Raw genomic sequence first — 25,568 nt, 5'->3', positions numbered from 1 at the left:
ACAGTGGCAATGTTCCTGCTGATGTCAGTGGGTGCAGGAATAGAACACATTCATGAGCACACAGAACTTGAATGAAGAGACAATTCAATCTGTTTGGATTATAAATTTTTCAAGGCAATAACTAATTCTGCACTTTTTTGTAAAGTCCATAGGACGTGAGTGACCTATTTTTGTGCCTGTCATGTGCTATCTTTTTGCCATGCATACAGGAATATTTTTTTGAACTTCTGGGTTCTTTTCCTAATTTTGATCCAGACTCTCTGTATAATCTTTGGGCATACAACGTTCAGTACAGTTATGCAAGTGTGTAAGTTTTTGCTGTTTAGTAATGAGTTAATGGCATTCTTAAGAGATGTTTCAAAGGAAGAGAGAAAATAAGTCATAGTAGGGGGAGAATTGTGCTATGATCCCCAACCTGTAGTGAGCTTCTTTCAGGCACAGTTGCATCACTGCAGCATGGGGCTTATGTGTGGCTAAACTTGATCAGTTTTTTAATTGAATACTATGGAAACTACCCTGGGAACAGGCACCCAACAGAAGCACTTTTTTGTATAATGTTATACATCAAAATAAATGAATATATTTCAGAAGTCTCCATGAAATACAGAACCCACCTGACGTCAACCACTGGTCCTTCAGCTAGAGAATCAGCCAGCACACCTTCAGATGGTGAGAAAAGAGAGCCCCACCATTGCAGAAAACAAAATACAGCCAAGATAAACCCCAGCGCCAGGCATTACAAAGTGGGCCTAGCACCAAGACTCAGAGGTCTGGTCTTCAGGAAAAAGGGTGTGTTCGAACACGTGTTAACTACTTAACACCCCTGTCAATATTCCCTCTAAGTTTTGACAGACCACATGCACAAAAAATTTCTTCTGTGCAAATTTTTGACAGGCTGTGTACACAAAACATTTCTTCTGTGCAAATTTTTGTGCACACGGTGTTTCACCGTGTGCACGGGGTTTGGGATCTGTGTGGGCACGCACACGCGCTCATCTTAGAGGGAACAGTGACCCCTATCTACATGGTGGCTGGGAGGTGCTTCCCAGCGCCTAGACAGACCGGCCCTGGCTCCACAGCAGCTGTGTGTGGCCATGGCCACATTGGCAGCAGTTGTGTCTAGCCCCAGACTACAGACCCGCCCCGCCCCCCTGCCAGGGTACCCACGCAGCACGTGGGCACCTACGTGTTAAAACTGCAACGGCCCCGTCTACACTAGGGTTCCAGCCCGTGTTAGAATTCCCGCTCGGTTTGGGGGGGTTACTGATCGCGCCCTAACCCTGTGCCGGGCGCCTCCGCGGAAGGGCAGAAGCACAACTCCCCGCGGGTGGAGCCAGGGCGTCCGGCTGCAGAGCGCAGCCACCCATCCGAGGGCAGCTTCGGGTGTCCCAAGCAGAGCGCCCGCCTGCTTTGAACGCCGCCTGCCAGCCAGCGGAGCGAGCCCTGCCTTGCGATTCATCCCCCTCCCCGCCCCCGGGAGGTGCGAGCGGCCAGCAAGTCCTGCTGGATTTCCGGGAGCAGCGGCTCTGGAGGTGCGTGAGAAGCGAGCGCTCTGTCCTGCCCGCCGGGTGGCTCGGATCACCGCTGTGACTGGGCTGGCGGCGGCTCCATCCCTCCCTCTGCACGGTGCAGGGCTGCAGCCCGGAGAGCGGACCCCAGCCCACCTCCTGTGGGTAAGTTACAGAAGCTTCTCTCTGCCTCTCTCCTCTGCTCTCTTCCCCCAACGCCCCTCAGTTTAGTCCAGGGGGCGGCATCTTGGATGAACTTTCTGGAAGTTGCATCCCCTCTGGAGATAGGGGGTGGCAGCGGAGTTTGGCTCTGACTTTACTGTGTCTGTCGGGGAAGGAGATCAGCTCTAGAACGCTTGGGTGAAAGAAACTCTGTCCAAGCGGTTGCCTTTAGACTGTGTCATTCCAGTTTATGCCACACCAAGGCAACCATGTAAACGCTGCTTGGCTAAACTTTGGACCTGTTGACCTATGAGGAAGTGAAATGAATAAATTGGGTTGATGAGGAAAGTTCTGACCATCAGTGATAACGAAATGTTATTGAAGAAGAGCAGGTTTATAGTGTTGTTGCCAGTAACAATCAGTAAAGTTTACCAGGCTCTCAAGACCGTGTACGGATTTGAGCTCTATTGTTGTTGTGATTTCTATTGCTATTTTCAATGGTTTAGAAGTTCATTATATTTTACACACTCTCTCTCCCTCTCTATATCTCTAGAGCAGAAATTTAAGGTCAATGTACACCAGGATGTTTTACATGTCAAATAATATTGATTAGTACTGAGCTTCATACGAAAATGTATGTAAGCGCTATAAAGTCCATTCTCTAATTCACAGCAAGATGTAAACACATGCAAAAGATAATTTTAAAAATTTGGATTAAGGCCTCCATGACACAGGTAGGACAGATTATCTGAACTCTGTTAAATTTAAAAAGCAAACACCGGCTTCTAAACCTTGATACTAACTTAGATGGACCAAAAAAACCTCTGTATCCTATACGCTCAGTGAAATGTTCTGCCTCTTTTAGACTAGGAGCTAACATGGAAATGTAGATCCCTGCCGGTGCTGTGTGCTGTTGATAGCCTGTGCTGTACAGGAGGTCAGACTAGATCAGGGGTTCTCAAACTTCATTCCTCTGCGACCCCCTTCTGACAACAAAAATTACTTCATGACCCCAGGAAGGGGTGCTGAAGCCCAATCCCCACTGCCATAGGCAGAAGGGCGAAAGCTGAAGCCCGAGCCCCGCTGCCCAGGGTGGGGGGCAAAGCCAGGAGGAGGGCCAAAGCTGGAGCTTGAGGGCTTCAGTCCTGGGTGCAGGGGCTCAAGCCGAAGCCTGAGCCCTGCCACCCAGGACTGAAGCCCTGGGCGGCGGGGCTTGGACTTTGGCTTCAGCCCCAGGCTCCAGCAAGTATAACACCAGCCCCGGTGACCCCATTAAAACTGGGTCACGGCCCACAGTTTAAGAACTACTGGACTAGATGATCTGATGATCCCTTCTGGCCTTAAACTCTATGATTCTATTAACGACACGGAAGGTCTCCAGGACAATGACACCACTGAGGTTTGATCCTGCTTGTATTGGAGTCAGTGGCAAAACTTCTATTGACTTCAACTGGAGCAGGATTGGGTCCTTGCTGAATAAGTTGCAGCAATTTTCCTCCCCACTCGAGAGGTTAGCCCCTTGCTGTGCATTCATTTTAAAATAGTCGCTCCTTGCCAGGGGATGTTGTGAAGGCCAAGACTGTTGCAGGGTTCAAAAAAGCACTAGATAAATTCATGGAGGATAGGTCCATCAATGGCTATTAGCCAGGATGGGCCAGGATGGTGTCCCTAGCCTCTGTTTACCAGAAGCTGGGAATGGACAACAGGGGATGGATCACTTGATGATTATTTGTTCTGTTCATTCCCTCTGGGGCACCTGGCATTTGGCACTGTCGGAAGACCGGATACTGGGCTAGATGGACTTTTGGTCTGACCCAGTATGGCCGTTCTTAAGGGACAGAGTCTGACACCCATACTGCAATATAGTAGCAGTTGACTTCACAGTTAGTTCCCCTGACTTCAGTGGGACGACTTGTAGAGTGAGGTACCATTCAATGGGTACAGAAATCTGGCCTCTAGTTACAGGTTAATGTGGAGCAGTGTTTCTCATCCAGTGGGTTGCAACCTCCCACCAGAGGTCAGAAGGCATTGAGTTTTATTATAGTCGATAGCAAAGAATATCTTGCTCTTACACACCCTTTACCCTTCAAGGCCAGGTATTCTCTATCAGCCTGGCACACATACATAAATTAGGTAGGCTTCTTATTATCACTGATACCTTTTTTAAAAAAAATATTTTTTACTCTTGCTTTAATAGTAAATATAAGGGATTTGAAATTTGTTGACTTTGAATAAGGGGTCACCAACCAGAGAAGGCTGAGAAACACATAAGTAGAGGATCAAATAAAAACACTCAGACTTTGGCGCGAAGGCTTGGCTGCTTTAATCTGAGAGACCTTGATTCACTGGAATAGCACCCGTTCATTTGCTAAAGTTGGTTAGCCACTGCAGCCCTGTAGTTTGGCAATAACATATTTGTTACTGCAATGTGAACATCCTATAGAGTGCAGTCTGATTTAATTTGTACAGAAACTTATCCTCTGCCAGGAAAGGGATTGTTAATCAATTTACTGTTGGTAGTATGATATTACAGTTACTGTACTGCACCTACAGAGCTAAAAGCACAAGCACCTTGAACTACGTAGCTAAGGGTATGTCTACAGTACGAAATTAGGTCGAATTTATAGAAGTTGGTTTTTTAGAAATCGTTTTTATATAGTCGATTGTGTGTGTCCCCGCACAAAATGCTCTAATTGCATGAAGTGCATTAATTCGGTGGAGTGCTTCCACAGTACCGAGGCTAGCGTCGACTTCCGGAGTGTTGCACTGTGGGTAGCTATCCCACAGTTCCCGCAGTCTCCGCCGCCCATTGGAATTCTGGGTTGAGATCCCAATGCCTAATGGGGCAAAAACATTGTCACGGGTGGTTCTGGGTACGTCGTCAGGCCCTCCCTCCCTCTGTGAAAGCAATGGCAGACAATTGTTTTGCGCCTTTTTTCCTGAGTTACCTGTGCAGACGCCATACCGCGGCAAGCATGGAACCCGCTCAGCTCACTGTCACCATATGTCTCCTGGGTGCTGGCAGACATGGTACTGCATTGCTACACAGCAGCAGCAACCCATTGCCTTGTGGCAGCAGATGGTACAATAGGCCTGATAATCATCGTCATCATGTCCGAGGTGCTCCTGGCCACCTCGGTAAGGGCAGTCAAGAGTGCCTGGGCAGACATGAGCACAGGGACTAAATTAGGAGTGACTCGACCAGGTCATTCTCTTTAGTCCTGTTGGCAGTCCTATTGTACCATCTTATGGCGAGCAGGCAGGAAATGAGGATGGCTAGTAGTCTTATTGCACCATCTTCTGCCGGGCAGGCAGGAGATGAGGATGGCTAGCAGTCCTATTGCACCGTCTGCTGCCAGCCAAAGATGTAAAAGGTAGCTGGAGTGGATCAAAACAAGAAATACACCAGATTTGTTTTGTATTCATTTGCTCCCCCCTCCCTCCCTCCATGAAATCAACAGCCGACAATCGTTTCTGTGAGGTCTGTCAGGGGCACCTTGAAAAGTTTAATGGAGATTCAGTCCTGCCTGAAATACCGGGGGGAGGGATAGTTCAGTGGGTTGAGCATTGGCCTGCTAAACCCAGGGTTTTGAGTTCAATCCTTGAGGGGGCCATTCTGTGTGACGGTTGTTCTTGTTTCTCCTTGATGTAAAGCCACCCCCCTTGTTGATTTTAATTCCCTATAAGCCATGTCATCAGTCACCCCTCCCTCCGTCAGAGCAACGGCAGACAATTGTTCCGTGCCTTTTTTGTGTGCAGACGCCATACCACGGCAAGCATGGAGCCCGCTCAGATCACTTTGGCAATTAGGAGCACATTAAACACCACACGCATTATTCAGCAGTATATGCAGCACCAGAACCTGGCAAAGTGAAACCGGGCGAGTAGGCGATTTCAGCGCAGTGACGAGAGTGATGAGGACATGGACACAGACTTCTCTCAAAGCACGGGCCCTGGCAATGTGGGCATCATGATGCTAATGGGGCAGGTTCATGCGGTGGAATGCAGATTCTGGGCCTGGGAAACAAGCACAGACTGGTGGGACCGCATTGTGTTGCCGGTCTGGGATGATTCCCAACAGCTGCGAAACCTTCGCATGTGTAAGAGCACTTTCATGGAACTTTGTGACTTGCTTTCCCCTGTCCTGAGGCACCAAGATGAGAGCAGCCCTCACAGTTGAGAAGCGAGTGGCAATGGCCCTGTGGAAGCTTGCAACGCCAGACAGCTACCGGTCAGTCGGGAGTCAATTTGGAGTGGGCAAATCTATTGTGGGGGCTGCTGTGATGCAAGTAGCCAATGCAATCAAAGATCTGCTGATATCAAGGGTAGTGAGCCTGGGAAATGCGCAGGTCATAGTGGATGGCTTTGCTGCAATGGGATTCCCTAACTGTGGTGGGGCCATAGACGGAACCCATATCCCTATCTTGGCACCGGAGCACATAGGCGGCGAGTACATAAACCGCAAGGGGTACTTTTCAGTGGTGCTGTAAGCACTGGTGGATGACAAGGGATGTTTCACCAACATCAACATGGGATGGCCGGGAAATGTACATGACGCTCGCATCTTCAGGAACTCTGGTCTGTTTCAAAAGCTGCAGGAAGGGACTTTATTCCTAGACCAGAAAATAACCGTTGGGGATGTTGAAATGCCTATAGTTATCCTTGGGGACCCAACCTACCCCTTAATGCCATGGCTCATGAAGCCATACACAGGCAGCCTGGACAGTAGTTAGGAGCTGTTCAACTACAGGCTGAGCAAGTGCAGAATGGTGGTAGAATGTGCATTTGGACGTTTAAAAGCACGCTGGTGCAGTTTACTTACTCGGTTAGACCTCAGAGGAACAAATATTACCACAGTTATTACTGCTTGCTGTGCGCTCCACAATATCTGTGAGAGTAAGGGGGAGATGTTTATGGCGGGGTGGGAGGTTGAGGCAAATCGCCTGGCTGCTGGTTACGTGCAGCCAGACACCAGGGCAGTTAGAAGAGCGTAGGAGGGCGCAGTGCACATCAGAGAAGCTTTGAAAACCAGGCTACGGTGTGAAAGTTCTGTTTGTTTCTCCTTGATGAAACTGCCCCCCCCCAGTTCACTCTACTTCCCTGTAAGCTAACCACCCTCCCCTCCTCCCTTCGATCACCGCTTGCAGAGGCAATAAAGTCATTGTTGCTTCACATTCATGCATTCTTTATTAATTCATCACACAAATAGGGGAATAACTGCCAAGGTAGCCTGGGAGGGGTGGTGGAGGAGGGAAGGACAAGGCCACACAGCACTTTAAAACTTTAAAACTTATTGAATGCCAGCCTTCTGTTGCTTGGGCAATCCTCTGGGGTGGAGTGGCTGGGTGGCCGGAGGCCCCCCACCGTGTTCTTGGGCGTCTGGGTGAGGAGGCTATGGAACTTGGGGAGGAGGGCGGTTGGTTACACCGGGGCTGTAGCGGCGGTCTGTGCTCCTGCTGCCTTTCCTGCAGTTCAGCCATACGCTGGAGCATATTAGTTTGATCCTCCAGCAGCCTCAGCGTTGAATCCTGCCTCCTCTCATCATGCTGCTGCCACCTTTCAGCTTCAGCCCTCTCTTCAGCCTGCCACGTACTCTCTTCAGCCCGCCACCTCTCCTCCTGGTCATTTTGTGCTTTCCTGCACTCTGACATTGTCTGCCTCCACGCATTCATCTGTGCTCCGTCAGTGTGGGAGGCAGCATGAGCTCAGAGAACATTTCATCATGAGTGCATTTTTTTCGCCTTCTGATCTTCACTAGCCTCTGGGAAGGAGAAGATCCTGTGATCCTTGAAACACATGCAGCTGGTGGAGAAAAAAAAGGGACAGTGGTATTTAAAAAGGCACCTTTTATAGAACAATGGGTACACTCTTTCACAGTAAACCTTGCTGTTAACATTACATACATAGCATATGTGCTTTCGTTACAAGGTTGCATTTTACCTCCCCCCACCGCATGGCTAGCCCTTCCCCCTCCCCATGGCTAACAGTGGGGAATTTTTCTGTTCAGCCACAGGCAAACAGCCCAGTAGGAACGGGCACCTCTGAATGTCCCCTTAAGAAAAGCACCCTATTTCAACCAGGTGACCATGAATGATATCACTCTTCTGAAGATAACACAGAGAGATAAAGAACAGATGTTGTTTGAATGCCAGCAAACATACACTGCAATGCTTTGTTCTGCAATAATTCCCAAGTACGTGCTACTGGCCTGGAGTGGTAAAGTGTCCTACCATGGTGGATGGAATAAGGCTGCCCTCCCCAGAAACCTTTTGCAAAGGCTTTGGGAGTACATCCAGGAGAGCCACAAATGCCAGGGCAAATTAATCATTAAACACGCTTGCTTTTAAACCATGTATACTATTTAAAAAGGTACACTCACCAGAGGTCCCTTCTCCGCCTGGGGGGTCCGGGATGCAGCCTTGGGTGGGTTCGGGGGGTACTGGCTCCAGGTCCAGGGTGAGAAACAGTTCCTGGCTGTCGGGAAAACTGATTTCTCTGCTTGCTTGCTGTGAGCTATCTACAACCTCATCATCATCATCTTCCTTGTCCCCAAAACCTGCTTCCGTGTTGCCTCCATCTCCATTAAAGGAGTCAAAGAACACAGTTGGGGTAGTGGTGGCTGAACCCCCTAAAATGGCATGCAGCTCATCACAGAAGCTGCATGTTTGGGGCTCTGACCCGGAGGGGCCGTTTGCCTCTCTGGTTTTCTGGTAGGCTTGCCTCAAGCTCCTTAAGTTTCAGGCGGCACTGCTTCGGGTCCCTGTTATGGACTCTGTCCTTCATGCCCTGGGAGATTTTGACAAATGTTTTGGCATTTCGAAAACTGGAACGGAGTTCTGATAGCACGGATTCCTCTCCCGATACAGCGATCAGATCCTGTACCTCCTGTTCGGTCCATGCTGGAGCTCTTTTGCGATTCTGGGACTCCATCATGGTCACCTCTGCTGATGAGCTCTGCCTGGTCACCTGCAGCTTGCCACGCTGGCCAAACAGGAAATGAGATTCAAAAGTTCGCGGTTCTTTTCCTGTCTACCTGGCAAGTGCATCTGAGTTGAGAGTGCTGTCCAGAGCGGTCACAATGGAGCACTCTGGGATAGCTCCCGGAGGCCAATACCATCTAATTGCATCCACAGTACCCCAAATTCGACCCGGCAAGGCCGATTTCAGCGCTAATCCCCTTGTTGGGGGTGGAGTAAGGAAATCGATTTTAAGAGCCCTTTAAGTCGAAAAAAAGGGCTTCATCGTGTGGACAGGTGCAGGGTTAAATCGATTTAATGCTGCTAAATTCAACCTCAACTCCTAGTGTAGACCAGGGCTAAGTCTTTCTAGCTGGGGCTGTAACAGATTTGTATTCTCTGTGCACGGGGTACAGAGGGGGATGGGTAATGCACTCACCAATGTGTTACACTGTATTTTAAGTACTCATGGCTTGTCTGAAAAAAGCAATTACATTTTGTTGCTATGAAGTTGTCTGAGAACTGGATACAAGGAAGAACAGAGTGGACAGAAATAGCCATGACAAGTGGACAGTTTTCTGTTACAAAACATAGTTTTCTATGTACTGAAATCACTTCTGAACTCATTCATTACAACATATTGGGGGGTGTGTGTGTGTGTGTTTCCCCACTTGAGTCTGATGTTTTAATTTTGAAAATAAATGAACTCCCAGAGGTAGCCACACAAATAGTAGTGAGGTTAAAACATTCTAAAAAGGAAGTTGGGAAAAGTATCTTTTGAAGCTTGAAGACGGTAAATGTCTTGACCATTCTTATAAAATTATAACTACTTTAATTTACATTGGTCTTTTCAATTGGACTAGTTGATGAGGCTCTTGAAACTGATACATCTCATTAAATTATAATCTGAAACTGGCAACAAAATTGGTTAGGTTTACTTTACCAGTGCAGAATAAAGAAGCTGATGCAAAACAAAAGGAGCCACTCTATTAAAATTAAACATACAATAGTTAAGACTTTTTAGCATATTGTTGTACTATGCTGTGTCTTTCCATATTTAGTTATCATTCCAAACTTTCATTTTCTTGTGTCCAAACCCAGTTTCTTCTAACACCAGTATTCTGTTGACTGGAGCTGTCAGTGCTGACTAGTGGAAAGTAGGAGTTGCAAGATTACTATTTATTTTTAAACGCAGACTCAGTTCTGTTCTGCTTCACAGAATGCATCAGTGCATAGTTTGGAACGGTCTCTTACTTACATGTGAGCCTAGATATAACTGTGATGGGTCCCTTGGGAAATATATATAACTGGTTTTCCAGTGATCTAATTATGGGCTGGATAAAGTCTTACAAGTTCTGTAAGTAGGGGCACAGCACAAGATTCAACTGATCTTCCTTCTGATTCTTTAGCAGAAATCTCTCTCCTCGTAGGATTCACAATTTCTTACTCATGCAAATCTTTCCTTTTCTCTCTGATGCATCACCCTACCTTTCAGTTTGGCTATTTCTAATGTTAATAGTTATAACGTTTTAGGACCCCCTTTTCCCAATCAGAGAAAGTTTGGACAGAATGGTATAGCCTTTTATTTTATTTTATTTAAAGTGAATTCTGTAATATGGTATTACACCACCATGGGTTTGGCTCTGGCAGCTACAGTTTCAAGCTTAACAGAGTGAAAGTCACCTCCTCTACTTTCTTTAGAGTTAGAGTCTCTAGGAACACCAAAGAGCAAGGGTAGTGACCACACGTACATTCTATTTTACAAGTATTATGAAAGTTACAATGAAAGCTATGATTACCCAAGCATATAGAAATTCTATACCAGTGGTTCCCAAACTAGGGGTGCCACTTGTTCAAAGAAAGCCCCTGGCAGGCCAGGCCGGTTTGCTTACCTGCCACGTCTGCAGGTTCAGCCAATCGCAGCTCCCAGTGGCCGCTGTTCACCACTCTCGGCCAATGGGGGCTTCAGGAAGCGGAGCAGGCCGAGGGACGTGCTGGCCGCCCTTCCCACAGCCCCCATTGGCCTGAAGCGGCGAATCACGGCCAGTGGGAGCTGCGATCGGCCGAACCTGCAGACGTGGCAAGTAAACAAACCAGCCTGGCCCACCAGGGGCTTTCCCTGAACAAATGGCGTCCCTAGTTTGGGAACCACTGTTCTATACAGACCTATGCACAATTTGCAAATATAGCTTTACTCACATCCTTAACAATAGTGTTAGGGTCTGATCTGTCTCCCGTGGCTTGATCATCAGTAGAGAGAGGGTTTCTGCTGGACTCTCCCATAGGGAGCTCAATTTTCCTGTTCTGGGCATCCCCTTTTTATAATATGATTCTGTGTATACCTACATTCTGTGCGTGTCCATAAAAGTGTCAACCCCCTTTTCTCTTATTGGTCTGTGTCCCCTAGAAACATAAGGGACCCCAATTTTCTGTAGGCTGTGTAAGTTCCCTTTGTTCTCACTAGCATCAATGCACAGCCTGTATCCTGTGGTTAAGACACATGTCTAAGACAGGTGCACCTTTACACTATTTTTATGATCTAATATTAATCTTCTGGGTATTTTTGTGCAATATTACCTCTTGGTACCTCTTTTCCCATAATCTTAAAGCATCAGGTTACTTTTTTTCCAGTCACTTATGTCATCATTTCTTATCTCCAAAGCCTAAAATAGCTAAGCTAAAGTCTTGCGGGCATCAACCTACAGGTTTTTGCATTTCAGCTTGTCCTACTCATGTCTATTACTTGGGTCCACTAAATGCTGATCAATCTTATTCTTTTATAATCCTACAAATTCATTCTGCTTAACATACAATGAATATATATGATAACATCACACAATAAATGGATAATAAACTAAAATCATTGGCTACAATGGGCTGAGTTTTTGTAGTTGCCTTATACAATAGAATCTCAGAGTTACAAACACCTCAGGAATGGAGGTTGTTTGTAACTCTGAAATGTTTGCAACTCTGAACAAAACATCATGGTGGCTCTTTCAAAAGTTTACAACAGCACATTGACTTAATACAGCTTTGAAACCTTACTATGCAAAAGAAAAATGCTGCTTTTAACCATCTTAATTTAAATGACACAAGCACAGAAACCGTTTCCTGACCTTGTCAAATCTTTTTTTAAAAATTTATTGTTTCAGTAGTTTACGTTTAACACAGTTCTGTACTGTATTTGCTTTTTTGTTTTGTCTCTGCTGCTGCTTCATTTCATACTTCCAGTTCCCAATGAGGCGTGTGGCTGACTGGTCAGGTCATACTCTGGTGTTGGGAATGCTGAGGTTCTACTGGAGTTTCTTTTAAAGATGTTAGGGAATAAAAATAGCGGATGTCACATGCTGGGTTCCAGGTTGTGTCATCCTCTAATAGCTTGTCCACAGAGGATAATAATCGGCAACTGGTTTAGTGGAGTTATTCCTTCAGCTTAAGTCACAGAGGCCTGTGTCTTGATGCTGAAGGTCCCAGGCATCCCCTGAAAAATCACTCTATTCCCATCAGATCAGTAAACATTACTACTGTATATTTATACTTACATAAAAGCAAAAAATAACGGGTTGCATGGACTCTGCTCTTGATCAAAGTATACCAAAAATTTGATATTTGCATACAAATAAGTTACTTTTCAATGCCATTCTGTTACATTGATACTGGGGCTATTACTATGCAAGGTGGGGCAAAATAAGCATGGCTTAGCGTGGCAGCTACTGGGAGTTCAAAATGGAAGAAGAAGGGAAAAAACAGCCCACAGTATAGGGGCGGTTAACCATTTTACCATCAATCCTCAGTCAGTAATGGAGTATGGAATAGACCTTAGCTCTGGACATGAAGAGGGAAAAGCACAAGCATTTCAGTGCTTTGCAAAATCTTCAAGACTTACTGCAAGAACCTCAAAATCGGGTAGTGTCATGCTACTGTCATGCTGCATTGCGTTCTAGCCTGGTGAGTTGGAATAAATCATATGGTATGTATTTGATTAACTGGGCCTGTCTCATGTCATGTGACCAAGGAATCAGGCCATGGCAGTAGGAGCCCTTGCTAGCTGATTGCTCAGGGAGGTTGCGTTGTGGTTGAGCTGTGATCCAGTGGCCTTCTGTAATTGCCCCAGTTTGGGCCTGATGCTGCAAGGTGCTGAGCACCCTGGGGCTATTGGGACCTTTCCAGAGAGCACCCCATCCTGAAAACCTCATTTAAATCAAATGTGGAAAATGTCCACATATCTGGAGTGGCTGAATTGTGAGTTACAACAGTGCCTTAAAAACATGCATGTGTGCATATGTGCACACATCCTCCCTCCATGGCAAGGAAAGGACCGTCTGGTCTATTGCTACTGTACATTTTCAAATTCAGTATTGCAAGGATGCCTAACTCAACAGCCCCCAAACAATGAGGGAAACAACATTAGTGCATGAGATAGGACATGAGAGAGTTATATACTCTATCCTGTACCACCTCCAGGATTATTTTCTCAGACTGTGTGTGTGGTAGGTGGAGTCTGGGTAGGCGTGTCAAGAAATGAAAGTAGTGGTACAGTGTCTGGACCTTGCTTGCTGTGCTTATGAAAACATAGACATTTGCACTGTGCTTGATCTAGGAAGATTTGCAGGATGGGAGAGAAAAACATGGCCATTGTGTATCAGTCAGCTGGCTGCACTGACTTGCTTCTGCCAATCTGGAAACATGTTAAATCAAAAATTAAAGCATCAACGAAGCAAGAGACAGATTAAAAAAGCTAAATCTATTTCTAGAAGAATCTCTAGTTTCTAGACAACTGAAAATGACTTTTTAATGTAAGTTTATCCGTAAGAATTATAAATGTGTAGGGGCTTTACTTTTTGGGATGGGGAATCTACATGTGTGGGGGCGGAATAGGCGAAGAACATTGTGGTCTTCATGAAATTTAGTAAATTATTTCAGGTTTCAGAGTAGCAGCCGTGTTAGTCTGTATCCGCAAAAAGAAAAGGAGTACTTGTGGCACCTTAGAGACTAACAAATTTATTTGAGCATAAGCTTTCGTGAACTACAGCTCACTTCATCGGATGCATGCAGTGGAGAATACCTGTGTTGCTTATATCCATCCCTATTCAACAAATAATTCTAAAGAGCATGTTTCAGTCCCATAGAAGTCAATAGGGCTTAATCATATGCTTAAGGTTAACCACATTTAAGTGCTTTTCTGAATAAGGCTAGGCTGCTGAACTGTGCTATAAGAGGGAAAGTGAGTCCGGATTATGACACTTATCTCTCACTTATCACAATCAAATTGATTGCCACTAAAACTAGCTGTCCTTCGTTGTGAAGTCACTCGATCTCTCGTAACATACACAATTCAGGCTCTATCTATCTTGAAACAAGGGTTCAGTGTAACAATGAAAATGTCAAAGTCTCAAATACACCCAACAGCTTAAATAAAACCAGATGCCATGGGAAAGTCAAGTCACAGCATTTGTTGTTGTGGACCTAGTCCTGCACCCTCTTACGTAATTGATAAAGTTCCCACAGACATCTGTGGTTCATGAGTCAGCCTTTTTTTAATGGTTATCTTACATAAACTTCAGCTGGTGCTTGCCAGAGCCTGTATTCCTCTTAGAGTTTTATCTCACAGGGTCTGACTGGTTTTGTCCCTAGTTATTTTGCTTCAGAGGCAGACACTCCATTAGCTACTGCTGTGTTGGATCAAATAGGACTTGCCTGATCTGGTGAGTCAGCAGAAGAGCAGTGTAGAATCCTAGAACCTGATACCCTGTCACAATATTAATTTCTTTTAATATCAATTTCAGATTGACTAATTAAAATGTGCTAGTCATGAGGAACTGGGTAGAGTATATTAAACAGGAAAGGAATCCATAATATAAAAGCTCAGAGGGTGACAATAAAGAGAGAAGCAGCCGGGCCTTTTATAAACTAAAGGCTACTTGTGGGAAAGAGTGTAGTTTAATCTGCTATATCAAATATTAGTGGTTCTTGGATGACTGACATTGCTTTTGTGCTTGTAGTAGTTCTTTATAGTTCAAACAACTATTGTTGGCTTTAAAAAAAAAAAAAAGATCTTCAAGTAACTTCTAGATTGGTTTCTTTTTTTAACTTCAGGATTTGCATGACTACAAGCAGACACTTTGTTTGTATACTGACACTGCTAGGAGTATAATGGCAGCACTCCCTCATGCTTTAACTCATTTATTTGAAACTTGATAAGACAGGATGTGCATGTTTACTAACACCTTCCTGTGTGATTAACATTCTACATGAGGACAGAATGAAATCCCCATATTGGCAGAACTAGGGCCTGGAGCTGCCTTACCACATGCGTTTTAGAGGGAGGGAGGAAAATGCGGCTGTTCTTTTGGATCTTGACCCAGAAAAAATGAGCCTACAAAAGTGTCTGAGGTACCTGAACTGTGTAACCCCAGAGGCTATTTACTGATCCAAAGGAAAGTGCCCGCTCCCTAATGGCAGTCTATCCCTTTTATATGGCCCCTGTTACCACAGTATCTGAGCGTCCCCCAGTCTTTAGTGTATTTAACATCACAGCAGGTCTGCGAGGTAGGGAATTGCTACTATCCCCATTTTCCTGATGAAACACTAAGGCACTGAGACACAGGTGACTTGCTGACAGTCAGTTAGGGAGTCTGGTGGAGTAGGGACTTGAACTCAGGTTTCTTGAGTCCCAGGCTAGGGCTTTAACCACTGGACAAGCCTTCCTCTCTGTGACACTGAGACTTGCTGAATGACTCAGTAATGACCCTTAATCTTCTCCTCCCCTCCCCTCCCATCTCCCAAACAGTAGTTGTTCTCCTGTGAAGATTCATTCAATCAGAGAAGAATTTTTGAAGTGAGACTAGTGTAACAATATTTAGCTCTTGCTGACTGAGAGGACCAAATCAGAGGTCAAAGAGAAGGAAGGCATCACGTGACCTGACGATGACCCCCCCACTTCCTCTCTAATGAACCTTGGTGAAAAGGTAAAAGGGCTGGGCCCCATTCCACAGCAGTGCCTCCTGGAAATTCATGGAGAGATCATGGTACTGGTTGCACTATTAGAACCTAAACAGAATGAAATGGAGACCAGTGGGGCATGGGACCTACCTTTTATGAGTTTGTCTCTCAGGGTTGCTCTGCAAGTCCTCATGGATGAGCTTTATTTTTTAGGGGGAGCAAGAAGAAGAGGTGGTATGTGGATTTTTGTGTCTGGCTGACCTTTTCCCATGGGGAGGTAGGCTTGCTGTGACGGAATCTTCTGTTGCCTTTCCAAGAGCATTGTGTGTCTCAGAAGTAGAGCTGGTCAAAAATTTTCCAACAGAACTGTCTTTCATTGGAAAATGCTGAACTGGTTCTCCCAAATCGAATTCTAAACAAATTCTTCCTGTGAAAAATTACTAATTTTTGACTTTTGTCCTGAATCAAAACAAAAGTGTTCTTGTTTTCCAAAAATTTTAAGTTTTTTATGCGAGGGAAATTCTGTTTTCCAGCCAGCTCTCCTCAGTAGACTGACTATACTGTAAACCTGGCAATTCTTGTAAACCCTATGCTTTTAAGTTGGGTGTGGTGTGAACGTGCTAATTACTAAAAAACTGGTAGACAATTTTTTTTATTTAGCACACACCAATTCTTAAAAAACATATTTATCAAGTGTTGTCAAAGAAAAATTCTCACTATTATATTAATAACTGGGAGTCAGTCCTTCCTCAAGCAAAACCCCCATTTTGTCTGCTGCAAAGAGGAAGGATTAGGTTCGGGATTTTATATACATATATATGTACATTTGTATAACTGATTAATTTGGTCAGCTGATTACTGGCTTAATATGTTACTTTAAGGCTCTTGCAATCTTTGGTCTATCTTGATATGTGTGGGATTGTTACCAGAACAACATGACAAGTTTAGCATTAAGTGCTTATGTTTATAGTTTCTTGTGGGCAAATATCAGATTCCATTCAGTAATTGTTTGCAAAGTGGGATGGGCAATTTCAGAATATATTTAAGTTGCTTAATATAGTTTTTATTGCCAAGTACTCAAAGGCATTAATCTGGATATAGCTGTGTGACTTGATCATGATATAATACACAATACTAAAACATGATTAATATATTATAATACACTTGCCTTTTGTACTAGTTTATTTTCACATAAACATGGATATTTTTGTGGGGTGCTATCTGCTGGGCCTTTACCCTATGTTCCTAGCATTCACTGAGTATAATCCCTCCCCTCAGGGTTGACCTCGACTAGCTACATTGAAACAAAAACTACAGTGTCTTGTCTCATTAGGGTTGTACAGTGAGATAGTTATCTTGATGTAAAAACCTACCTTTTTTAAAGCAGTGAAGACATAACCAGCTATACTTAACCACCTCTCTACAAGACTCTTCAGATCTACTAATGGAAACTTCTATAGCTGTGCCAATTGCAGGAGCTGGGCTCTGGTTTGAAATCAGTGAAATGTACCTAAAGAGAAACAGGATCCGTCTGTAGATCAGGGATCATTGGTTTGTTATATATCTTTAAAAAAAAAACAACTGATTTCTATGTTGTCAAAATGTTGGGAAAATCTTTTTAGACAAAATCTTCATGCTCAAGTGCAGTGCTTTAATTTTAGATAAGGGCTTGTATTTCTACATAGCAAATTTCACTATCTTTGTAACTACCAGTAAATACATGTTGTCCAGAGGGTAAATAGGACCCAGATGATGCTATACTCACTTGAGACGGTTCTCCATTTATACAGATCTTATTGCTTTATTCATTATTACTCCAGGAAGAATAAAGCAATTTTTTGTCTTGTTCAGATTCTATTATTATTATTATTCTATCTATTATTTTTGTTCCTTGCTACTAGGCAGAAAATCTATGGGATCTAATTTTGTCTTTTATTAGATTCTAAATGAATCACCCGCTAATATAATACTGAAGCACTAAAGACTTCAGGTAAAGAAGATTTCTCACCCATAATCAAGAAATCAGATGCATCATGTTTTATCACGATAATGAAGCCTTTGAAAACCCAGACTATCATTACTCAGAGACATTGGAGATTGACAGAAGGTAAGTTTGAGGAATAATTTATAAAAGTTCTGACCAATAGTACTGTTGGTAATAAAGGAAATTGAATATTTAGAACTCATGGGAGTGTGGGGGATGGAACTTGTTACCAGTTCTATTTTTGCCCTTCATTTCAATCACTCCTTAGTTCTTGTCTGAGAATGTCTGTGGAGTCTCTCTTGCAGTGTTGTTGTAGCCATGTAGGTCCCAGGATATGAGAGAGACAAGGTAGGTGAGGTAATATCTTTTACTGGACCAACTTCTGTTAGTAGAAGGTACAGATCTGAAGAAGAGCTCGGTGTCACTCAAAACGTGTACCTTCCACCAACAGTAATTGGTCCAATCATACCACAACTACTCTCTCTGTGTTTCTACATTTGTCAGAGTGGCTCTGTTATTATTTTACACTTTAGAGTAATATGTTCCAGGATTTATAGTTGCAGGTACCAGGGATTTGTTGGTTTCATCAATTTTTCAGCAGATGTGCAGCCAAAAAGTTTACTGCATGCTTGGAGCCTGGAGCCTGACTTTACAAATGCTTATGCATATACTTACTTTGAGTGGTCCTCCCGCTGATTTCAGTGGGACTGAAGTTTTAGTCTTTTTAATTCAGTTTGTGATTGGCGCTTATGTCAGAACTTTGATTCTAAGGATTGTATATTATGAAAATGTTTTTAAAATGTGGTGAAGTGAGATGATACATAACTTATTTATGTCAAAACATTGTTTGAATACTGCACATCTAGAAACAAAGGTAAAAAGATATATCTTACCTTTTTGGTCACTGTTATTCACTCCTTTTTGTTTGCTCACACAGCAGAGAAAGGAATTCATCCTTTCACCAAAACCTTCATGATTCCTCCCTGGATGATGACTCGTTGTACGATTCCTATGAAGGTCACAGTGGAAGAGGACAAAGAAACCAGGATTATCCCTTGGCTATACCGATGGCCTCAATGCACCCTGGTTTCCAATACAGCTACAGCACATCGAGATCAGCTATGCCCAACACAAATCCATATGGAAATCCACATAGTACGTAATTCCACATACCAAAATCCTATGTATAATAGACAGTATTTTGGGGGTTCATTCCTGAGGTTGATCCAAATACCTGCTCTTCTTGGTTTCTAAAGGAGCTCTACATTCAAGGCATGTTTTATAGAAGTGTTTTATAGAAGTATCCCTCTTAGGAAACTTAAAATGTAACATCTTTGTGGGCAAAATGAGAGGGAGGAAATCTTAGTTTTTTTTTTAAAAAAAGAACATTTTAGCAAGGATTATTTCCATCCTGTCACTCCAGAGTTTTATTTTTTCTTATGTTGTGTTTGGGAGGGGGAAAAACAGAACATTAACATTAGTTACCTACATTTTAAAAAGTGGGTTTTGGGTGCTTTCTTTTCTGCGTGCCCAACTTGAAACGCCTTAATGAGGCCTCATTTTTAAAAAAAATATTTTTTTGAGCACTTTCTGAAAATCTGGTACCTTTATGATGTCTTATGTTGAGCCTCCAAAAATTGAGACACCCACAGTCACTAGCTACTCTTGAAAATGTAGGCAGCTAGCATCATTAAGTTTGCCTTTCAGTAGTCTACGGCATGGTGTAACTATACTATACAATATAATGATTGATTTTAAATGGGCATACTGTATTAGAACGAAGGAAGAGCATAATTCTAGAGTCTATTGTGCTATGCACAGTAGCACTGAGTTTATTACTGTATCAACAAAGCCAATCTTCTGTGAAGAGTTTTAAACATTTCTTTGTGGCTTAATACTTCTGCTTTTCCCTCTAACAGCTAATCCTTCCTTTGAGTATGAGCCAGAACTAGCATACACACCTCCCTCCACCTTTCATGCCGCGGATGGTCCTGATGTACGCAGATCTTCTGATATGTCTGATGGAGGTAAGGCTTAAGGCACAAAGATGGAATGGCCAATGAGAACATTGAAACTTTAATCTCTAAAGGAGGATGACAGCTGTCTTTGGCTTGAACTAAACCAGACTTTATCCCTTGATAAGACATTTCATACTAACGAATGTAGAAGGTTCTTTATTTAGTTCAGGTGGCTGATTGTCCAGTAGTCCTCACTGAATCCTAGTCACCATTAAATATAAAAATCTTTCTTAACAACACCACTTCATTGTCCCGGAGCTTCCTGGAACATCCTTGTGGGTGGTGGACCCCATCTCGTGGCAATGAAAGTGGAGTTGGTTGGGAATTTTTTGATGAATTGTTTTTTTATGAAAAAATGCCCGTTTATCTAAACTGAGACTGTTCATGAAACAGGTTTTGATTTGAGGAATCTGCCAACTTGAAAAAAAGGTTGTAGGGGGGAAAATGTCAAAATGTCTTGACATTTTCAAAACAAAAACATCAAGTTTTCCAATTCAGTGGCTTTTCACTTTTAAAACCTTTTAGTTCAATTTCAGAGGGTTGGGGGAGGGGCTGAAATTGAAACAAAAAGTTTTGATTGACCTGGGTTGGGTTTGTTTGGGGTTTTTTTTTTTTTTTTTTTTTTGGTTTGTGAATATTTTTGAGATTTTGACTTTTCGTCATGATTCGATCTGAGAAGAAATTTTGAACTCTCAAAAATTTATGTGTGGGACATGCAAACTGCTCTCTCCCTCCACCCCTCCCCAGCTGTATGTGAAGAGTATGGTATGAAGCAGAGTTACCTATTTGAACGTGAATTCTCTATAAGCAGGTGTACCCCTGTGAAGTTATTCAGGGGGTTGTGGGCCCAAATTCTTTGCTACTGTGCTTCCACTGACGTCAGTGGAATTACACCCGCAGAGAATTTGGCCCACCATGTCTCTGTGTGAAGGATAGTCCTTAGTAGTACCTAAAAGGGTGGGGCTTCAGGCAGAGGGGTAGGGGCCAGGGGCTAGCCTCCCCCACAGACACATTCACCCACCACCCATGCAATTAACCGACAGGTCCTTTGGGCCTAGAATAGTGTAGTTTAGGGTTGAATCTTTGACTAGATACTGGAACACCGTCTGTCTTAAAATGATGGTATTAGTGCCACTTTATTGTCTGTGCCATGCATAACAGACTATATTGTGGATCCATCAGGTTTCAGCATCCTGTAATCCTTTTCATTGTGACATATTTGGTAACTATTGGCTGCTTCTAGAATTCCTTTAATGAAGAATTCTCTTCTAGAGTTGTTGCCTAGATACGCTGGAAAAACAGACCTCTCTTAGCTATCCTTAACCAACATTAACCTTTTAGGAACATGTAAATGGATCTGATTAGCATCTGATTTGGGAGGGAAATTGGAGTCTTACTGGAAAGTAACAATTATGTTGCTTCATGGAAATGACCTGTTTCAAAGTTCCACATTATAGAACATAGAGTGAGGGAGAGAAACTTAATAAATTTCTCCTTAAGACTTCTAATGCTTGGGAAATGGATACCCAGAACAATCAACTGAAGGATAAACTTCCAGACATTGAGAGTCCAGGGAGTAGCTCAGAAAAAAGACAAACACATTTTCCTTTCTCTAATCCTTTTAAATGGATACAAAGAAAACTGGCTCTGAGTACAAATGCTACTATCCCCATTGTTTATTCAAATCTGAAGGGAGACATTGCTGAAGACCCACAAAGGGAGCATTTGTTAGCAGACACTTCAGAGTTTCCTGGTCTTCTAACCCCAGAAAGCTTAAATGCAGAAGGGGAATGCAGCTCTGAGCTGCCTGCATCTTCTTCCCAAGTGGCTGCTAGTGACCAGAAAAAGGTGTTTGTAAACTTTTCTCGCTCTTCAGCTTCAGTAGAGGAAGGTATAAGCATCCAGTGAACATAGTGCTTTTGAATATTGGGATGGGGTAAGAAGATGTGTTGAACTCTGATAAGAAAATGGGAGCCTATCTCTTAGGGCCAGATTCAGATACCCTTACTTATGCTGAATAGTATGTTATTCCAGCAATAATCTCACTGAAGTCAGTGGGAGTACTTGTGTAGTAGGGTTTACCCTGCATGTATCCCAGTCTGGCCCTTAATGTTCAGTTTTCAAGTCTGAAAAATTACACATCAAATGTGGGAGGATGGGTATTCTTTACTTAACTGGACTATGTGGAAAGTGAATGCGTAATGAACAGGTCTGGCTAAGCTAATTTGGCATTAAATTTCTTAGTTCACTAAAAAGTGTGTCTTGTTCAGGTAGCTTCAGTCAGAGATATAACAGAAGACAAGCTGACCTGGTCTACAGGATGCCTTCCAGCCTTCTCAGACTAGACTCAAATGCAGAAACATATAACGAAGACACACATAAACAAGGTAAGGTACTTAGAGAAGTGGTGCTGGGATTTAAATATATTCTTATCCCAGAAAATTGTGGAGGGCCTTGATAGCCAATATAGAACCATAAGAGAACTTGAAACAACTTGCCACAAATGGCATTCTCTACACTAGAGAAACCCAGTTGTGAAACAGTAGGAGTGTTGAGGGTTGGGCTTGCTAAATACATTAGCAAGAGCTGGGTGTAAAAGCCTGACATGGTTGTGTTTTGCAATATTTGGCCTTGTCTTCACTAGGAAATAAGATGTATATTTGACATGTTAGCTAACATGTTCCTTAATTGTGCTAAAATCCTGTCTAGATAAGACAAGTTGTAGTTCTAACACATGTTAACAGGTTGCGGTAAACCTTAAGCTCCCCACAAGGTTTTATTGTGCCAGGCTAACATGGGTTAAAATGATAACTGTTTAATCTACACTAGAATTTTAATATGTTAATTAACATGCTACCTGACATGTTTTTAAAATACACCATTTTTCCTAGTGTAGACATGGCTTTTATGCCCCTAGCTGATGCTATTTTACATTTTTTGATTCACATTCAAGTGACCCTCTCAAGCTGACAATTATTAAAACGCATAATAAGCCTCAAAATAACAGATCAGAGCACTATATATAAAAAGCTTTTCAGCAAATGTACAACTTGTTTCCATTAGCGCAAAATTTACACACTACTACTAATGAAAAATCTTTTTTTAAACAAAATTAATTTTCAGTTCACTGTTTGTTTTTTATGAAAATTTAGAAACCAAAACCCAACTAGAAAAAACAGCAGGTAAGAACCTTTTTGGAAAGTTTGAGTCAATGTTTTTGCTTATTTTGTATTACAGCCCATTGTACTAACAGTAAACCATCACTGGGTATGAATGGTTTTTGAAAGCATTAAAAATTGTATTCTCCCAATGTATCAGTATTACAGAACCATTCATTCCAGAAAACTAAGAATATTTAGTGCAATACCACTGCTAGTTATCACTAGCTCTCAATTTCATATAGTTTAGCTGAGTCTTGGTAGCAGTGCATATTAAAAGTCTTATTTCCAGTCTTCTTCCTCTCATTGTTTGCATGAAAGTTACGATGTTGTTATCTAAAGTTCTGGATAGATATAATTTTTTTTTGTACATCCCACCGACAGAAGAAAAATTGATCAAAAATCTTGCAAGCATGTCCAGCAGAGAGAGAATTAAAGCAATCCAGAAGACACAAAAGACCATGAAAGAAAAGAGAGACATCAGGTAAAAGCAGAATGTTTATTACAGCTTAGTACTAATGTGAACACACATACTGTTTCTGGCATCTACTTAACAAATGCAGGTGTCTGCTTATTTCCTTGCTAGATTCTCAGTCAATTATGGAACAAAACAACTGGAAAATAACTTACATTAATAACATGTTTTAAAGTAGCATCTTATAAGGCGAGTCAGCATTCGGTAAGGATGGCAGGATATGCATTTTTGTTGGATGGGAGCAACATTTCCTCTTGTTGACAGAAATATCCTGTTCTGTTTATATAAGAAATGTCATATGAAATATGGATTGTGATGTTTAAGAGTTTCAAAAGTGTTTTCAGCAATAAGAGTGGAGAAGAGGCCAAGCAAAAGAGGTTGAAAGTAATGGCTGATTTACCACTATCACAGTGCCATTGTAGAGGCTATCCAAAGCCCATCACCAACAATAAGCAGGTGTTAGATGCAAGGATGCTAGACTGGCACCAGACTTGTCTGTCCTGAGGCAGGTTGCGAGTTAACAGAAAGACAAACAGCAAAGCTGTCTCCCTAAAGTCCACATTTGAGTAACTTTTTGGCTGCTACTGAGTAGAGCTGGCTGGGAATTTTTTTATCACCTTTTTTCTGAAAAATGCTGATTTGTCAAAACTAAAACTGTTTTCAAAACCAGGTTGATTTTTAGTTGAATTTTGCAACTTGAAATTTTTTTAAAAAAGTTTTTTAAATGTCAACATGAATTTTTTTGATAATTTTAATATGAACAATTCTGATTTTTTGCTCTGGTTTGAAACAACTTTCTGTTTTGAAATGTGAAACTAATTAGACTGAAAGCATTGTTTTAAAAAAATGTTGAAATTGAAATAAAATATTTCGATTGACCCAAACTGAAAGTTATTTGTTTATTATTTTGGGGGGACTCTTTCATCTAGCAAAATTTTTTTGTGATGTTGATCTTTTGTCCTGATTTAGGATGGTAAAAATTTTCAAACTCTAAAAAGAATACACTGGCCATATCCTGCCCAACTGTGCTCCTGAGCACGTACATAACATTTGTGTTTGCAGCAGTCTGTAAAACACAATATGGTATGTTAAATGAGAAGTTCCTCTTTGTTTTAATCACCCTCCTCCATGCTGTTCCACAGAAATAAAGTTCTCATGGAGAAAACGAAAAAATCAGCGAGCTACCGTACTCAGATTAACTGTTGTACACAGTGTCTGTACAAAACAGCATTGGTAAGTGTAACCTGCCTTGTTCACACAAGTTGGGTTAAACTTTTTAAAACGAAGATCTCATTGCTAACTCCAGAATTGCATAGCATATTCCCTTGTGTTACCTTTACTTGCCAATAGGCCAAAGAACCAGTGCACTTTTATTTTTATTTATTTATTTATTTATTTATTAAGTTGGATTATGGTAGCATTTAAGAGCTCAAATCAAGGAAAGGCATCCTACAAATGAGAAGAAAGTGACGGAGGGGAAAATGTTCCTAATTTAAAAATACAAATATGAGAAATGGGGGATTGTCTTGTGTGACTTTAATTTGAATACTATGTAACAAGTGCAGTATCAGATTACCTGTTAATGATCATATTTCTGTCTCCTTCTAATATTAGTCCTATCAGCAATTTAAAAATGGCCTGTCGGAATATTGGCACCTATTGCAACTATGGCAGAAGACTCTGAAAGTCATCGGTGGCAAGTTTGGAACTAGTGTTCTTTCATATTTTGTTTTTCTGAAGTGGTTACTGACTTTCAACATCTTCTCATTCCTTGTAAACTTCAGCTTCATAACAATCCCACAGCTTATAGTATCAGGACCAAATAACCTTTCGTTCAACGGTCTGGAGCTTCTCTCCGGGGCTGTGAGTATGTAGAGGCGGGCACAAACTAATACTGTATACAAGAGATACATTTTATAAAATCATCCTAATACAAAAAAACAGCCACAAGTATTTTCTAGTAACAGCTGGGTGGAGTGGAAAAAGTTTTAATAGTGCTCTTATTTGCTTCCGGTCACTGTAAAAATTTTAAGTTGACTTATAGTTCATATTGAACAAAAGTCATAACCAACTAACAGCTGCCCAGTCGCCTGTATGATATTAATTGATCTCACTCTAATTCCTAGAGCATTTGTGTCCTATTCAAAAACTGCTTGGTGCCTTTTTGACAGCCTCTCAGCAAGCGATTGAATAGGCATGAAGACTGCATTATCCTTTAACCCCTTCTGCATTATCCTAAGACACTATCAGCAGTGAATCTTCCTATGCTATCCTTCCTCTGCAGATGTGTTAAGGACTTCAGTTTCTAATGCTGTGAACCCGGCACATTTCATAAGCACTGAATTCTTGATTTTTGCAAGGAGCT

At 42.3% G+C, this 25,568-nt stretch overlaps 1 protein-coding gene across 3 annotated transcripts in view; it reads left to right on the top strand.

The window, feature by feature from the left end:
• The first annotated feature begins 1,498 nt into the window (after positions 1-1,498).
• TMC5 (transmembrane channel like 5) overlaps positions 1,499-25,568 on the top strand; it is a 55,076-nt gene continuing 31,006 nt past the window's right edge. For 2 of the 3 annotated variants that reach the window (XM_074965366.1, XM_074965368.1), the window contains exons 1-9: positions 1,499-1,673; positions 17,508-17,675; positions 18,490-18,707; positions 19,472-19,579; positions 21,841-21,957; positions 22,723-22,752; positions 23,113-23,212; positions 24,346-24,436; positions 24,818-25,066. In XM_074965366.1, coding sequence (XP_074821467.1) covers positions 17,602-17,675; positions 18,490-18,707; positions 19,472-19,579; positions 21,841-21,957; positions 22,723-22,752; positions 23,113-23,212; positions 24,346-24,436; positions 24,818-25,066 — 987 coding nt within the window. In that variant the 5' untranslated portion in view covers positions 1,499-1,673; positions 17,508-17,601. The remainder of the gene's footprint in view (positions 1,674-17,507; positions 17,676-18,489; positions 18,708-19,471; positions 19,580-21,840; positions 21,958-22,722; positions 22,753-23,112; positions 23,213-24,345; positions 24,437-24,817; positions 25,067-25,568) is intronic. The other variant, XM_074965367.1, reaches the window with a different exon arrangement.

This window comes from Natator depressus, chromosome 10 (assembly GCF_965152275.1).
Source record: "Natator depressus isolate rNatDep1 chromosome 10, rNatDep2.hap1, whole genome shotgun sequence".
Taxonomy (NCBI): domain Eukaryota; kingdom Metazoa; phylum Chordata; order Testudines; family Cheloniidae; genus Natator; species Natator depressus.
This window is presented reverse-complemented; position numbering and strand designations above follow the sequence as displayed.